The sequence below is a fragment of the Chelonia mydas genome, chromosome 2 (genome assembly GCF_015237465.2).
Source record: "Chelonia mydas isolate rCheMyd1 chromosome 2, rCheMyd1.pri.v2, whole genome shotgun sequence".
Classification (NCBI taxonomy): domain Eukaryota; kingdom Metazoa; phylum Chordata; order Testudines; family Cheloniidae; genus Chelonia; species Chelonia mydas.
Window position 1 is genome coordinate 47,970,980 of NC_057850.1, and position 15,926 is coordinate 47,986,905.

The 15,926-nt window shown below is 46.3% G+C and overlaps 1 protein-coding gene across 1 annotated transcript in view; it reads right to left on the bottom strand.

The window, feature by feature from the left end:
* Window positions 1-5,737: 5,737 nt before the first annotated feature.
* Window positions 5,738-15,926, bottom strand: part of LOC102930911 (carbonic anhydrase 3) — a 32,276-nt gene continuing 22,087 nt past the window's right edge. Inside the window, exon 7 of the mRNA XM_037892342.2 lies at window positions 5,738-7,048. Within this exon, the coding sequence (XP_037748270.1) occupies window positions 6,929-7,048 (120 nt within the window). The 3' untranslated portion in view covers window positions 5,738-6,928. The remainder of the gene's footprint in view (window positions 7,049-15,926) is intronic.

Consider the following 15,926-nt stretch of genomic DNA (forward strand, 5'->3'; position numbering starts at 1 on the left):
CCTCTTCCCAGGTCAGGGCCTGAATCCATGGGTTTAATCCACTACTAGGGAGAGCACAATCAAATCAATTGTGTTGCTCTAAATTAAACTGGGTCACCCTGGATTTACAATGTTCTGATCAGAATCTGGCCCAAAGAAGTGACTGGTATAAATCAGTGGAGAGTTTGGCTCCTGCTTAGACAAGGACAGGAAAAATCAACGACAGAGGAAGATCACCCCATCATAGTGAAGCAGAAAGAATGTATGTATGGTGGGGAGGGTAAGAGAGAGTGGGGCTGCAAAACTGATCAAATAAATCATCATATTATACAAAGATAGACATTAAATACAATGAAGGAGAATATGTACACAGCCCCCACCCTGAAGTTTTATAGTCATGCAGCAGTATTTTTCTCATGACATGAAAACAACAGCCACTCAAACAAGCTTAGGCTGCAATATAACCTTCCCTCAGATTCTTTCTGCCTGAGAGGCACTATTGAGTGAAACAAGCAGCGGAACATTTTCCCACTGGCTGCACTGAGGTAACACGAGGACAAGCTCTCTGATTATTTTGAATATCAGTGAAGCGGTTCCCAATGAGCAATGTGGGGTGAATATACTTCTCACCTTGTTAGCAGGGACTTCCTTCAGTTTAGACCAAATTTAGGTTAATCCATTACGTGCAAATTGGGTGTTGATTCACTTTTATTACTGAGAGCTGATAAACTGAGTCAGGACACCGAGGTTACAGTAAATATTGTTTGTCTTAAAGAAGTGATTCCTACACCATTTCAGGCTTCATCTTGATTCCTTATGCCACATTTGGGCCTAAGCAGGTTCAGAGGAATGCAGGTTATTTTGACACAGGTGGACCCAATTCCTTTGCATTTTTTAAAGCATCAAAATACAGCAAAATGTACTGTGTACCATATAGCCACCAAGCTGTGGAAGCTCAGCATAGATGGGTGTGCACAGCCCTTCTATAGACCACTGAATGGTTATTTTTATTTGGCTTTTCAGCCTTTGCAACAGAAAATATACTGGCCTCGTACAGTGATGGGTTAACTCTTTCTGTTGACCAGGGTTGAGACATCAAAGTTAAATCTCCGGCTGCCCCACATCCCTCATCTCACAGCATTTCATTGTTCAGTTCTACCAATGCAATTTAGATTTTCGTTTCTCTAAACTATGGAGCTGATTCCAATTTCACTTACAGAAGTTTTATGGCTCCTGGGTGACATCATGGCCCCATGTAATGAGGTCAGTGACAAAACTCCCATTAACTTCAGTGGGTCCAGGATTTCACCTTCTGATGTCAGTGGAATCACTCCTGATTTACACTGGAGTAACTGATCTCAAACTCAGGAGCTATGAGTTTTGTTCAGCATCATGCACATCTGACAGGATGGTGCTGTTTGGGTAATATAATAAATAATAAAAACACCAAACAAACTGTAGAATATACAATATATTTCTACATGAAACTTCCACATTTCCTATTTGCAAGCATCATTGCTAAGAATAACAGTGTATCTTAAATTTAAATGCATTATAGTAACCAACATGTGCTACTATGCAGATTATGGAAGGAGAATACTATTGTCAATGTCAAATTAACTATTTGATTTTCTAAAGTCAGGTCCTCACCGCCCTTTTGTGGATTCCAATGCAATGTCTATCCTGCCTTTTTAAGATGGAAACCCAATGCCAGGCTGAAATAAAATATCACTGCTGTTAAACAAGGGGTTCTGTCTGCCGCCAGGATAATGTAGTGATTGATCCTGCATCCCTTACGTCAATGAGAGTTTGCCTATAGAGTTCAGTGAAGGCAGGTTCAGTGCATTAGCTCTTGTTCTTGTACTTTTGCTGCCATCTACAGGCCAATCTGGGAAAACATCACGGGTGGGGACACAATTTTATAATTTCTCTCTTTCCCCCAGTGCAACCACTTTGGCACCAGCCATCAGACTTTGGGCTCTATCCTATTTGATTCTATTACATACGTGTTTTGCATATATATTAAACTGCACAGCTGAACAACACTGAAAAGGGTGCTCTTTTAAAACTTGTTCTAAGTCAAACAATTCTCACATGTACAGGTATAGAATCGAGTGTTGTTGTAGCTGCGTTGGACTCAGGATATTAGAGAGACAAGGTTTGTGAGGTAATATCTTTTATTGGACCAACTTCTGCTGGTGAGAGAGACAAGCTTTCGAGCCTACACAGAGCTCGTCTTCAGGTCCGGGAAACGTACTGAGAGTGTCACAGCTAAATACAAGGTGGAACAGATTGTTTAATATCAGTAGTTAACACATATTTCAAGGGGAAGCCAAACAAGATTTGGTGGAAGGGCATTTGTAGATTTGAAGCCTCACTTTTTGATGCATGGGGCAAGTTGCCAGTTTTGACTGGAGATAGGAGCCACCTTTTGAGGGAGAGGGGGAAATGGGCTAAACTGAGGGGTGGGGACAGGCTGAACTGGAGGGGTAGGTGACAGGCTGAACAGAGGGGGGCTTGCTGCAATGGGATGAACTGATGGGGGTTCAGGGACAAGCTGAACTGGGTCGGGTGGGAGGGCTTTGAACTGGAAGGCAGCAAAATGACCTTACCCAAAAAATGGGGGAGTGAGCAACACAAATTGCCGCTGACACTCACTGGGGACGGGCAGGGGGAGTTCAAAAAATCAAAGACAAGCCAACCCTCGCCCCCAATATAATCTTTTAAAACAATTCTTGTGATTTTGGGGGGTCTGACTCATAGTTTTTGAGTTGGCAGTACCACAAAACGCACAGAGAGACTTGATTTGTGATGGCAAATGATTCATGTTTGGGACCAGATCCATGACTACAACGGTATTGGAGGTCTCATCTCTGTTCTGCCATCATCTTGCAATAGAGGAGAGGATGGGAGGAACAGACACTGCACTCAACCTCATGGTAAATAACAAGGAAGATTCCCTCTTTTACTGACTTTAATAAGGAAAGAAGTGATCTGGTCCTGGGACATTAAACTTGGAAACATGCACACTCTATATGCATAGTACACATTTCATAACCTTCTTAAGCATTACTTCCTAAAGGAAAAGAATGAGATGTATCAAATTTAATAATACATTTAAAATATACTATTAAGGTTGTCGTACAAGCTACTAGGAAATTCAGAGTTAAAGAACTGGGCTTTTTTCCCCCCAATATCATGAATGAAGTAAGAACAGACTCATGTTATTCTTAAAATACTTTCTTGTGTCCCACCCAACATTGTTAAATGCTTGCTTTTATATTGAATCGTTCACATACACAGATGTATTCTGGGCTAATAATGTGACAAAATATCCTGCATTAATCTATTACCTCTCCAGATGTGTGTGTAAGGACAGAAAAATGAATTTTGCATTAGCACTGAAGAGGGAAGTTCCAGACCCATTGGCTCCTGTTGGGGAATTACTTGGAACTGGCCCAGCTGGCTTTTCTCCAGGCTTACAGGAATCAGTTACGTGACTTTACTTTTGCCTCCTTATAATTTATTACCTGATATTTTTTAGACCTCAACAGGACTCGTTGTGACTGACTGAATATCTATTCTATGTCTTCAGGGAAAAGAAGCTACTAATGCCATTCTTAAACAGTCAGGCTTGTGGGCTGTGACATGTGGAGGTGAAGCAGAGGTTAAAAGTTAAATTCAGAGTGACCCAACAGCTCATCTAGTTCGATCATGAGTTTCATTGTAGGAAACTAGAGTTCATGTGCAATTTAGAGTGAAATGTCGTCATTAGACATGAGCCAGATCAGTTCAGAAAAGTTCAAGCAGAATACTTCTGAATATATGGGTTTTGGTAGGATCAAGGATGGTATATGATCAAACGAGAAGTAAATGCTATTAGGAATGAGGATTTTCTTGAAGCAGAGACACACAAGTGACATCAGAGTGGGGGAAAGTGCCAATTAGCAGTTGCTGTGGTGAAGTACCATATTTTAGAGATGAAGGGTTTCAGAGTAACAGCCGTGTTAGTCTGTATTTGCAAAAAGAAAAGGAGTACTTGTGGCACCTTAGAGACTAACCAATTTATTTGAGCATAAGCTTTCGTGAGCTACAGCTCACTTCATCGGATGCATACTGTAGAAAGTACAGAAGACGTTTTTATACACACAAACCATGAAAAAATGGGTGATTATCACTACAAAAGGTTTTCTCTCCCCCCACCCCACTCTCCTGCTGGTAATAGCTTATGTAAAGTGATCACTCTCCTTACAATGTGTATGATAATCAAGGTGGGCCATTACCAGCACAAATCCAGGTTTTCTCCCCCCCGAACACCCTCCCCCCGACAAAAACCACTCTCCTGTTGGTAATAGCTTATCTAAAGTGATCGCTCTCCCTACAATGTGTATGATAATCAAGGTGGGCCATTTCCAGCACAAATCCAGGTTTTCTCCCCACCCCACCCCCCCAACACACACACAAACCCACTCTCCTGTTGGTAATAGCTTATCTGAAGTGATGACTCTCCTTACAATGTGTATGATGATCAAGGTGGGCCATTTCCAGCACAAATCCAGGGTTTAACAAGAACGTCTGAGGAAGGGGGAGAGGTAGGAAAAAACAAGGGGAAATAGGTTACCTTGCATAATGACTTAGCCACTCCCAGTCTCTATTCAAGCCTAAGTTAATTCTATCCAATTTGCAAATGAATTCCAATTCAGCAGTCTCTCGCTGGAGTCTGGATTTGAAGTTTTTCTGTTGTAATATCGCAACTTTCATGTCTGTAATCGCGTGACCAGAGAGATTGAAGTGTTCTCCGACTGGTTTATGAATGTTATAATTCTTGACATCTGATTTGTGTCCATTTATTCTTTTACATAGAGACTGTCCAGTTTGACCAATGTACATGGCAGAGGGGCATTGCTGGCACATGATGGCATATATCACATTGGTAGATGTGCAGGTGAACGAGCCTCTGATAGTGTGGCTGAGGTTATTAGGCCCTGTGATGGTGTCCCCTGAATAGATATGTGGGCACAGTTGGCAACGGGCTTTGTTGCAAGGATAGGTTCCTGGGTTAGTGGTTCTGTTGTGTGGTATGTGGTTGCTGGTGAGTATTTGCTTCAGGTTGGGGGGCTGTCTGTAGGCAAGGACTGGCCTGTCTCCCAAGATTTGTGAGAGTGTTGGGTCATCCTTCAGGATAGGTTGTAGATCCTTGATAATGCATTGGAGGGGTTTTAGTTGGGGGCTGAAGGTGACGGCTAGTGGCGTTCTGTTATTTTCTTTGTTAGGCCTGTCCTGTAGTAGGTGACTTCTGGGAACTCTTCTGGCTCTATCAATTAGATAAGCTATTACCAACAGGAGAGTGGTCTTTTTGGGGGGGAGGGTGTTCGGGGGGGAGAAAACCTGGATTTGTGCTGGTAATGGCCCACCTTGATTATCATACACATTGTAAGGAGAGTGATCACTTTACATAAGCTATTACCAGCAGGAGAGTGGGGTGGGGGGAGAGAAAACCTTTTGTAGTGATAATCACCCATTTTTTCATGGTTTGTGTGTATAAAAACGTCTTCTGTACTTTCCACAGTATGCATCCGATGAAGTGAGCTGTAGCTCACGAAAGCTTATGCTCAAATAAATTGGTTAGTCTCTAAGGTGCCACAAGTACTCCTTTTCATTTTAGAGATGCTATTTCCTTGGAGTCACACACACACAAAAAACATGCCAGTACCTTGCAGTACAAACAGCCAGGGTTAGGTACTACAATCTTATCCATCCCTAATGTATACAGAGATGTATTAGGAGGACACTGACAAGTATTTTTGTCTGTTGCATTTTCCTGTCACCCAAAATCAGAAATAAAACCCCAAACACCATTTCTTACAAAAGAGCTTTCATTAGTGTTGGTTCGCGTAATGCAGAAATGCTATTACTTCAAGTGCAGTCATACAATACTCTTTTATTGCTTTTGCTACCACAAGTCCAACAGAGATACCGGCACGCAAATCTCACCGACATCAGGCTCAATTGCATAGGTATACGAGGGCAGAACTTGGCCTTCAGATATGTAAGGACAATGGTACAGTAGAAAAAATGGGGACTAAGTAACTCTTAGGATGCTAAAGGGTTTTCTACAGAATCTATTCACTTTCATCCACTGATAAGACCTACAAATGCAGGAAATTAAAGAAAATCCTGGGATTTCTTGAAATTCATTTCATTTCAGTTGCTTTAACATTAAAATGAATGTTGACATTCTAACAAGAATAAGTCCGTTGTTACAATAATTAAAGTAGGAACTCTCTCCTCCCCCCCATTTAATAATCTGAATTTGACAACTTGATTTCAGCTTTCAACATAAAATTGTACAATATTAGTCTCTCAGTTCATTAAAATCTTAACTTGCTTAATTATCAATGGAAATTTAATGAGTCTTTGTACTCTCCGTATTTCTATATGAATACAAAGGAGAAAACTCTGCCCTCAGTTACACCTGGTATTCCCTACTGGATTATGCTAGTACAATTGACAGCAGAATTTGACACATGTCACCCATTTTAAATTCAAATGACTCTGTTTCTGTTAATTGGAAACCTCTTTGGTCTGGAAAAAGGCAAGCGCTGAAGACCATAAGGTTAATGGAGAAATGCCTTTTCTAGCCATTAGTAACTATTCCATTTTTCTTCCTTAGAAATAGCCATATAAATGCTACTATTAAAGCCAACACTGTTGTTATTGAGATCCAAACACAGATTCCACATTTTCATGTTAAGATTCGAATTTGCCTCGAGTAATTTTTGACATCTCAAAATTAGAGTTGGGGACCCATCACATTTCATTATGCAGAGTTTTGGACTGTGAAATGCAGTGCTGCATCCAGAGGAAGAGCAATAGAGGGCACAAAGCTAACTAGGCTTTGGGATGCAGGCATTGCCTCATGCAAAGACACCCAGTTTCAGCATAGATTTTATTGGAACGAGGCTCTCACCATCCTGAAATGCCGAGGCTGAGGAGGGCGCCAGTTATCCACCAGGGGGCGAGCAGGTTCCGTCTCAGCATTGATGGAAAGGCTACGGAGCTTTGCCATCTGCAAAGAAGTAAAATAACAATGTCAATATGGAATTCACTTGGGGCAAATCCAGGGCCTAATGTCTAGACCAACCACTGTGGCTGGGTCAAGCATTGGGGGTTGGAGAGGAATCTTCCTACAAAGTCACAGGAGCCACTGCATGGAGTCTACTGCAGCCTAATGGCTGGAATAGACTTTGGGGATCCTTACATAGTAGACCTGTGTAACAGTGGATTCTCCATCTCTGCCTGGCTTCTTCTCTGGCCTACTCATGACCTGTCCCCACAAACCCTCAACTTAGGGAGCTCTGTCATGTGCAAGTGGTAGCAGCCTTTGCCTGCCTCTTGCACTGTGGAACTTCAATAACATTTCTTTGCTGTGACATTACTTTCCATGATCAAGAAGGCAAGGGAAAGAGTATATAGGGTAACATGAGCCATGATGACACCTTGTCTTCAGAATAGTTAGCTTATATCTTCAAAGGGCAATGAAAAGTGCATCAACTGTATTATGAATCTGAAACACAATAACAAATCCATCATGAACTTGAAGGCTCGCTGTATATTGCATTCACAGTTTCATAGAGTTTAAGGCCAGAAGAGCACTAGAACATCTTGTCTCACCTCCTGTACACACAGGCCATTAAATTTTACCCAGATCCCACTATAAAAACCCAAAGACTCTAATTAGACTAAAGCATTTCAGTCTTCTAGAGACTAAACTGTGTGCCACCAGCAGACAACAGGAGAGATCAAGATGTCACCAGTGCTGCTGCAATGGCAAGGAGTTGATTAGGCGAGATAGGCACAGATGATCCCTTCAGGAAAATCATATTCTGTGCTTCAAAAGAAGGCAAACTCTTCCCCCCCTTCCCCAAAGTCCCTGCCAATCTGATCTGGGGGGAAATTCTTTCCCAGCCACAAATGTGGTGTTCAGTATGACCCTGGGCATGTGAGCTAGGCACACCAGCCAGACATCTAGAAAAAGGACTCCCTGTACCATCTCAGATCACTGGTCCACCATGTTTACAGCTTCAATAAGCTGAATAATTTCAGCTCCTTAAGCCTCACAACATAAGGCTTTTTTTCCAGCCCCAGGATCAATCAGAATGTAAGAACAGCTTATGTGGCTGGAGAGGAAGTAAGAGTGGTTTAGCAAGGTTTTGTTGCTAGAACTTCTAGTAAAGGAATGTAAAAACCGATTACCTACCTTTCCTAACTGTTGTTCTTCAAGATGTGTTGCTCATGTCCATTCCAAGTAGGTGTGTGCGCGCCACATGCACAGTCGTTGGAAGGTTTTTTCCTCTAGTGGTACCCATCGGATCAGCTGTGGAGCTCCCAGAATGGCACTTTCATGGCCATGTATATAGGTCCCTGATGACCTGATGCCTCTTCAGTTCCTTCTTGCTGGATATTCTGACAGAAGGGAAGGCGGGTCGGTCTTGGAATGGACATGAGCAACATGTCTCAAAGAACAACAGATAGGAAAGCTGGGTAACCGTTTTTTCTTCTTCGAGTGATTGCTCATGTTGATTCCAAGTAGGTGACTCCCAAGCAGTCCCCTGGAGGAGGGGTCGGAGTTCACAGATTTGCAGACTGCAGGACCACTCTGCCAAACGTGGCATCGTCTCTAGCCTGAGGTGTAATGGCATAGTGCAATGTAAAAGTGTGAATAGACAACCACGTCGACGCCCTGCAGATGTCCTGAATAGGGACCTGCACCAGGAATGCTGCAGATGAAGCTTGTGCTATTGTGGAGTATGCTGTTAACGCTGGGGCTGGTATCTTTCATAGGTGGTAGCACACCTTGATATAGGTTGTAATCCATGAAGAGATCCTTTGGGAAACTGGAAGACCTTTCATTCACTCAGCAATGGCGATGAAGAGCTGTGTCGACTTTCTAAATGGCTTTGTCCGCTCAACGTAAAAAGCTAATGCCCGTCTGACATCCAGGGAATGGAGCATGCGTTCCCTGCCATTAGCATGCAGCTTAGGGCTGAACACTGGAAGAAAGATGTCCTGATTTGTGTGAAATTGTGAAACCACCTTCTGGAGGAACGCCGGGTGCAGCCACAACTGTACCTTATCCTTATAAAACACAGTGTAAGGGGGCTCGGACGTCAGGATCTTGCGCTCAGACACCCTCCTGGACAATGTTATAGCCACTAGAAATGCCACCTTCCAAGAAAGGTAAAGTAGAGAGCACATTGCTATGGGCTTGAAGGGTGGGCCCATCAGCCTTGAGAGCACCAGGTTAAGATCCCAAGGGGGAATCGGCTGCCGTACCTGATGGTACAGCCTGTCTAGCCCCTTGAGGAAGCGGCCAACCATAGCGTTAGCAAATACTGACCACCCAGCTGAGCCCGGATGGAAAAATGAAATAGTGGCCAGGTGCACCTTGACTGAAGACACTGCCAGACCTTGCTGTTGCAGGTGAAGTTGATAGTCTAGGATGAAGGGAACCAAGGACTGTAATGGAGGAGTGCCCTTTTGTAGGGACCAAACAGAGAATCTCTTCCACTTAGCCAGATAAGTGGCACGAGTGGAGGGTTTCCTACTGCCAAGGAGGACCTCCCTAAACGGGACCGAACACATGAGCTCTAACGAGTTCAGCCATGGAGTTTCCATGCTGTGAGGTGGAGAGACTCCAGGTTGGGATGCTGAAGGTGGCCGTGGTCCTGTGTGATCAAGTCCAGAACCATGGTCATGGCTACAGGCATGTCCACCAATAGGTCTAACAGCATGGTGAACCAGTCCTGATGGGCCACGTTGGTACTATGAGGATCAAGGATGCTTTCTCCCATTGAACCTTGAGGAGGACCTTATGTGCCAGCAGAAAAGGCAGGAATGCATACAGCAGGCTCCCCTTCCATGAGAGGAGCCCATCTGTGAGCAAGCCCAGGCCATGATTCAGGAAAGAGCACAATTGCTGACTCTTCCTGTTGCTTTGTGTCACAAACAGGTCTATCTGGGGAGATCCCAACCTTTGGAAGATGTTGATCGCCATGTCCGGGAGGAGAGACCACTCGTGGCTGTGAAAAGACCTGTTGAGGTGATCGGCCAGTTCGTTTTGTGAGCCTGAAAGATACAATGCCTCCAAATATATCAAATGGGCAATGAAGAAGTCCCACAGCCTGAAGGCTTCTTCCACTACCCTGTTTGTTTATATAGAACATCGCAGTGGTATTGTCTGTCAGTACTGTCTGTCAGTACATCGGCCCCGGAGATGGGTTTGAAATGTCTGGCAAGTGAGGCGCACCGCACGCAGCTCCCTCACATTGATGTGCAGTGAAATTTCTGCCTGGGACTATAGACCTTGAGTCCTGAGTCCACCTAGGTGCGCTTCCTATCCCATTGCCAATGCATCTGTGACTAGTGAGAGCGAGGGCTGAGGGTTGGAAAAAGGTATTCCCACACAGACTGTCTGTGGATTGAGCCACCACCGGAGGGCCTCAAGGACCTGAGGAGTGATCGTGACCAGTCTGTCTAGGTGGTCTTGGTTTGGCCTGTACACTCGGGCTAGCCACGCCTGAAGGGGACGGAGCCATCATGTGCCCTAGCAGTTTTAGGCAATTTCTCGCGGTCGTCATAGGGAACCTTTTGAGATCCTCTATGATGGCGCTCATGGCAAGGAAACGAGATTCTGGAAGAAAGGCCCTGGCCTGAGTGGAGTCAAAGGATAAAATTCATTGGTGCCTTCTTGGAGTGAGAATTATGGTTGACTTCGCCATGTTCAGGATGAGGCCACGCTGGAGAAATGTTGTGTGCAGCAGGCTCACGTCGTCCTCCACTTGGGTCAGAGAGCGCCCCTTGATTAGCCAGCCATCCAGGTATGGGAATACCTGCACCTGCTGCTTCTGTAGGAAGGCTGCCACAACTGCCATGCACTTGGTGAACACCCGACGGGCTACCGAGAGGCCAAAGGGAAGGACCATGAACTGATAGTGGGTACTGTTGACCAGGAATCGTAGGAACCATCTGTGGGACAACATTATGGACACGTGGAAGTACACATCCTTCAAGTCAAGGGCAACGTACCAGTCCCCTGGATGCAGAGAGGGAACGATGGAAGCCAGGGAGACCATGCGGAATTTCAACTTCTTCATGAATCTGTTGAGGTTTCACAGGTCTAAAATAGGCCTTAGCCCACCCTTGACCTTGGGGATTACGAAATAACAGGAGTAGAGCCCCCTACCCCTGAACTCCAGAGGAACCTCCTCTACTGCCCTGAGTTGCAGGCGCACTTGCACCTCTTGCACCAGAAGTTGCTCATGAGAAGGGTCCCTGAAGAGGAACAGGTATGGTGGGTCGGAAGACAGGAGGGAACAGAACTGGAGAGAACATCCCAATTCTACTGTGCTCAAGACCCATCAGTCTGTGATTATTTGAGACCAGGCATGGTAGAAATTGGATAGATGATTTGCAAAAGGAGGGGAAGGATCCAGGGTTTGAACTGGTGCTCCGTCTTCGGGCGTACCTTCAAAAGTTCGGTTTTGAGGCTGAGCGCTGTTTTGCTGCCCCCTGGCCCTGACCTGAGGAGTACTGAGATGGGCGCCTCCTGTTACTCCTGCCCCACTTCCTATTATAGTCCTGCCTGGGAGGAGCAGAGTAGAAGCATGAAATGGGCTGAGGTTTGAACAGCTTCCTTTGCGGGGCCAGCATGTGAATCTCCAGGGATTTAAGGGTTGCCCGCGAGTCTTTAAGGCTATGGAGCCTTGAGTCTGTCTGCTCTGAAAAGAGTCCCGAAGAGTCAAAGGGTAGGTCCTGGATACTATTCTGGACCCCATGCGGGAGCCCCAAGACCTGAAGCCACGAGCTGCGTCTCACAGCTATAGCAGTAGCCATCTTGTGAGTGGCCAAATCTGCTGAGTCCAAGGCAACCTGTAGGGAGGTTCCTGAGACCACCTTGCCCTCCTCCAGGACTGTCCCAAACACAGAGCGGGAGTCCTCTGGAAGCAATTCCTGGAACTTGGAGAAGGTGTTCCAGGAATTGTAGCAATAATGGCTGAGAACCGCCTGCTGGTTTGATATGCGAAGCTGGAGCCCTCTTGGTGGAGAATACCTTCCGACCAAAGAGATCCAGCTTTTTTGCTTCCTTGGACTTGGGGGTGGGCCCTGGCTGTCCCTGCCATTCCTTGTGGTTGGCTGCCTCCATCACCAAACTGTTCAGCTATGGGTGAGTATATAGGTGTTCATACCCTTTAAATGGCACAAAGTATTTGCATTCTACCCCTTTAGCTGTGTGGGGAATAGAGACAGGTGTATGCCACAACACCTTTTGGATGTCTTAATGAGGGGCAGAGCCACCCTCAAAGGCTCTTCAGGAGCCAGAATATCCATCATGGGATCAGTCTCCTCCGAGACCTCCTCCGCCTGCATATTCAGGTTCTGGGTTACCCTCCTGAGCCCGTCCTGATGCGTCCTCGTGTCCATGGCAGGCAGTATGGTGGAGGTACCCACCCACAGCCTCATTCAGGAAGGATGAGGATGATGACCACAGGGACACTGGGTCTTCTTGACCCTCTGGCTTGCAGGAATCCCCCTGCATGGTGACCCCTTGGGTGGTGCTGGGGACAGTGCTGGTTCCTGGTACCACACCAATCTTGGTACCAGTGCTGGTGCTGGGCCCTGCACTGGTGTTGGCACCGACCTGGGCGTCTGTTTCTTGTTCATGAGGAGGCTCCCGGGACACTGAGGTGGCAGAGGGAGGGATCTGCACCTCTGAAGCCACTGACAGGGATCTGAAGCCCATGTCCTGGACTTGGCAGTGGGCCCAAGGTGTCCAAAAGGGTCACTGGGCCAGCCCCTGCCACTGTGGAGGCCAGGACATCATGAGCAAGGGTTGCCCTTCATTGGGCCTCGAGCGGTGGTGAGAACAGTACTGGCTTCACCTAGAGGCATAGGAGTCCACCTCTGACTCCAAAGAGTAGTCTGATCCCAGTGACCAGGGCAGAGTGGACTGAGATGGTGCCAGGGAACGGTGCCATGGTGATGGTGATTGGCACTGCATCATCATAAGCTTGCCCCGGGAGGCCACAGTGCCTCTTTGTAGAACTGGCACCGGTGTGTGAGCTGATGCTGGATGGGGGGGACTGCGCTGTCATCATGATCAGGTCCCTGGCTGCTTCAAATGTGTGCAGCATGGATGGGAGGTCTATGTCATCCTCCTGCACTGGGGAGTCCACCAGGACCGGACTTGATGGACTTCCCAGAGAGGCCGGAGTCAACAGTGCCGGTATAGGTGGGGCCGAGGCCAGGTGTCCCGACGTGGAATGCTCCCCATTGGTGCCTGCCCACTCCACTACTTTAGTGGGGGAGCACCCCCTATCTGCTCTCTTTTTCTTGTGAGGCACTGGCGAATGGGAGGTGTTTGGTGCTTGCACTAGGGGCAATCTTCAGCACCGGGGAATGGCAGTGCTGAGAGTCCTTAGCCAAGTCTTTTCTCAGCACCGAAGCTTCCTGCACCAAGGCTGGCGTGCTGCGCACCGAAGCATTGGGCTTGGGGTCGGACTCCACCTGGGTCGGCTGGGGGTGAAGGACTGACTCTATCGGGAGGAGTTTTAGCCAAAAGTTCCGTTCCTTTTTTGTTCTGGGCTTGAAACTGCTGCAGATTTTACATTTGTCTGACTGGTGTGCCTCTCCAGGGCACTTCAGGCAGGAGTCGTGTGGGTCTCCCTTAAGCACAGGCTTCAGGCAGGACCTGCACAGCTTGAAACCCTGAGACCAATGGATGCCCCACTCCTCAGGGGGGAATCAAGATGGGGGGGACCCCCAACTGATAACTAACTACTAATACTAACTACAAATTATTTTTTGAACTATTTACGGAAAACAATGGAGAACAGTCCACCAGGGGATCACATGCTAAACACAAGAGAGAGAGAAGCTGCTCCAATGACCGTCGCTGGCGGTAAGAAGGAACCGAAGAGGCAGCGGGTCGGCAGGGACCTATATACACCACCATTAAGGCACCATTCCAGGGTACCGCTAGGGGGAAAACCTTCCAACAATCGTGCACATGGCACGCACACACCTACTTGGAATTGACATGAGCAATCACTCGAAGAAGAATCCTATTTTGCAGAACAGAGGCATGTGTTTTCCGTTCCATGAGAAATCTGGCCAGTGCAGTATGAAAGGAAAATACACAGTGAGTAATTGCACCAAAATGAAAAGCTCAGTTTGAAATCAGACTTGAGAATTCTGACCTTTGAGCCCAGTGCTTTAACCAGAACATCATCAGAGTGACTGGGCTATAAACTGGAACTGCCAGTTTGAAGAAATTTTTCCCCGAAGGCCATAGAGCTGCATTGGCTGCAGTAACCCTCATGGCCAGCATGCTACCCTCGGAGGATTAGAATAGCCAGGGGACCCATTGCCTAGATACTACAGTGGCACTACATAAATATTTACAATAGATAGATCCACATAGTCAGAGATCCACTGGTTCCACCCCTGCTTTCTCCAGCTCAGTCTTGCCCCCAGGCTCAATGTGATGGGGTGCAGGGAGCACTGGTTTGCAGAGTTCTGTGACATGCAAGGGGTGTGCACCACCTATGCAGGGGCCCCAAATCCTATCCCCTCCCTTTCAGCACAAGAACTGCACCATTTGGTCGTAGGAATAGAGTCCTCCAGGGTTGTGGGGGAGGAGTCAGGATTTGGTCCTTTGTGAGAAGGCCTTAGGGCTGGATTTTCCAACAAATCCTTTGCTTCAGTAGTGAGCTGAGGCACAAGACTGTATTCTGCTGTGGAACAGTAGGAAGACTCAATACTAGTGTCAGCAATATTAAGATAGCAAGATGCTGCCCCCTGCAATGCTTTAGATGGATTAGAAGCTGGGCCTTCAGTTTGTTTCTTTTTTGGTGAAAACATTAAAAATCCAGGGTTATCTTCTCTTTGTGTGATGCCACAAGCAACATTTTCCAGGTACTTCTCAAGACTTGATAATGTTCTTCCCTGTTTTTGCACCCAGCGATACCTATTTCCATGCAACCCACTCCTGCTGGACCCATACCCCCACACTGGGGTGCACCTAGGAGGGTTAGTATATACATTTGCTGAAAAGTGCCAGGCATGCCAAGGATGTTATAGAAATAAAATAGTAATAGCATGTGGATTGGGTAACGATGTACATATCTACCTGTTTGCATGGCTTAACACATATGGGATGAACACATCTTTCCAGGTGCTCATATTACACACTGGAAAATTTGCCCTCAGTATCTCAGCCATACAGGAACACCATCTTGGTCTCTGTGGCAAAGGGATTAGGACTTAAAACAATTATTGCCAGCAAGCCTGCAATGTTAGCACACTTCGAGGATTAGAGATCTTTAAGGCCTGAGCCTGTGAACCTCTCTCAGGTGAAGATTACTTAAACCTGGTCTATATTTAAAATGTAGGCAGACATAGCTACAGTGCTCAGGGGTGCTGACTTAATGCCAGGTGTCAACGCAATGCATTGACCTAGCTACTGCTGGTTGGGGAGGTGGAGTTCCTACAGTGATAGAAAAAAACCCTCCCATCACTTTAGGCTGTGTTTCCACTTTGGGGTTATTGCCAGCATCAGTACTGGGCCACAGTTGCGCTGCTATAGTGCCCGCAGTGTAGACATGGCCTTAGACTGCAACTCTTTGGGGCAGGAACTGTTGATTTGTTCTGTGTTTATACAGTGCCAAGCACAGAGGGGCCCTTGTCCTTGCCTGTGGCTCTTTGGCATTATTGCAATAAAAATATTACTAATAATAATTCTGTCTGTAAAGCAGAATGACAAAGCACCATCTACAGGTACTAATTATCCACTTTGTAGAAATGATCAATATCTTCTGATGAGCAGATCAAGGTGCTTCCCTGCAGATTACACACAGGTCCTGATGGCTGCCTGGAGAACAATTAAT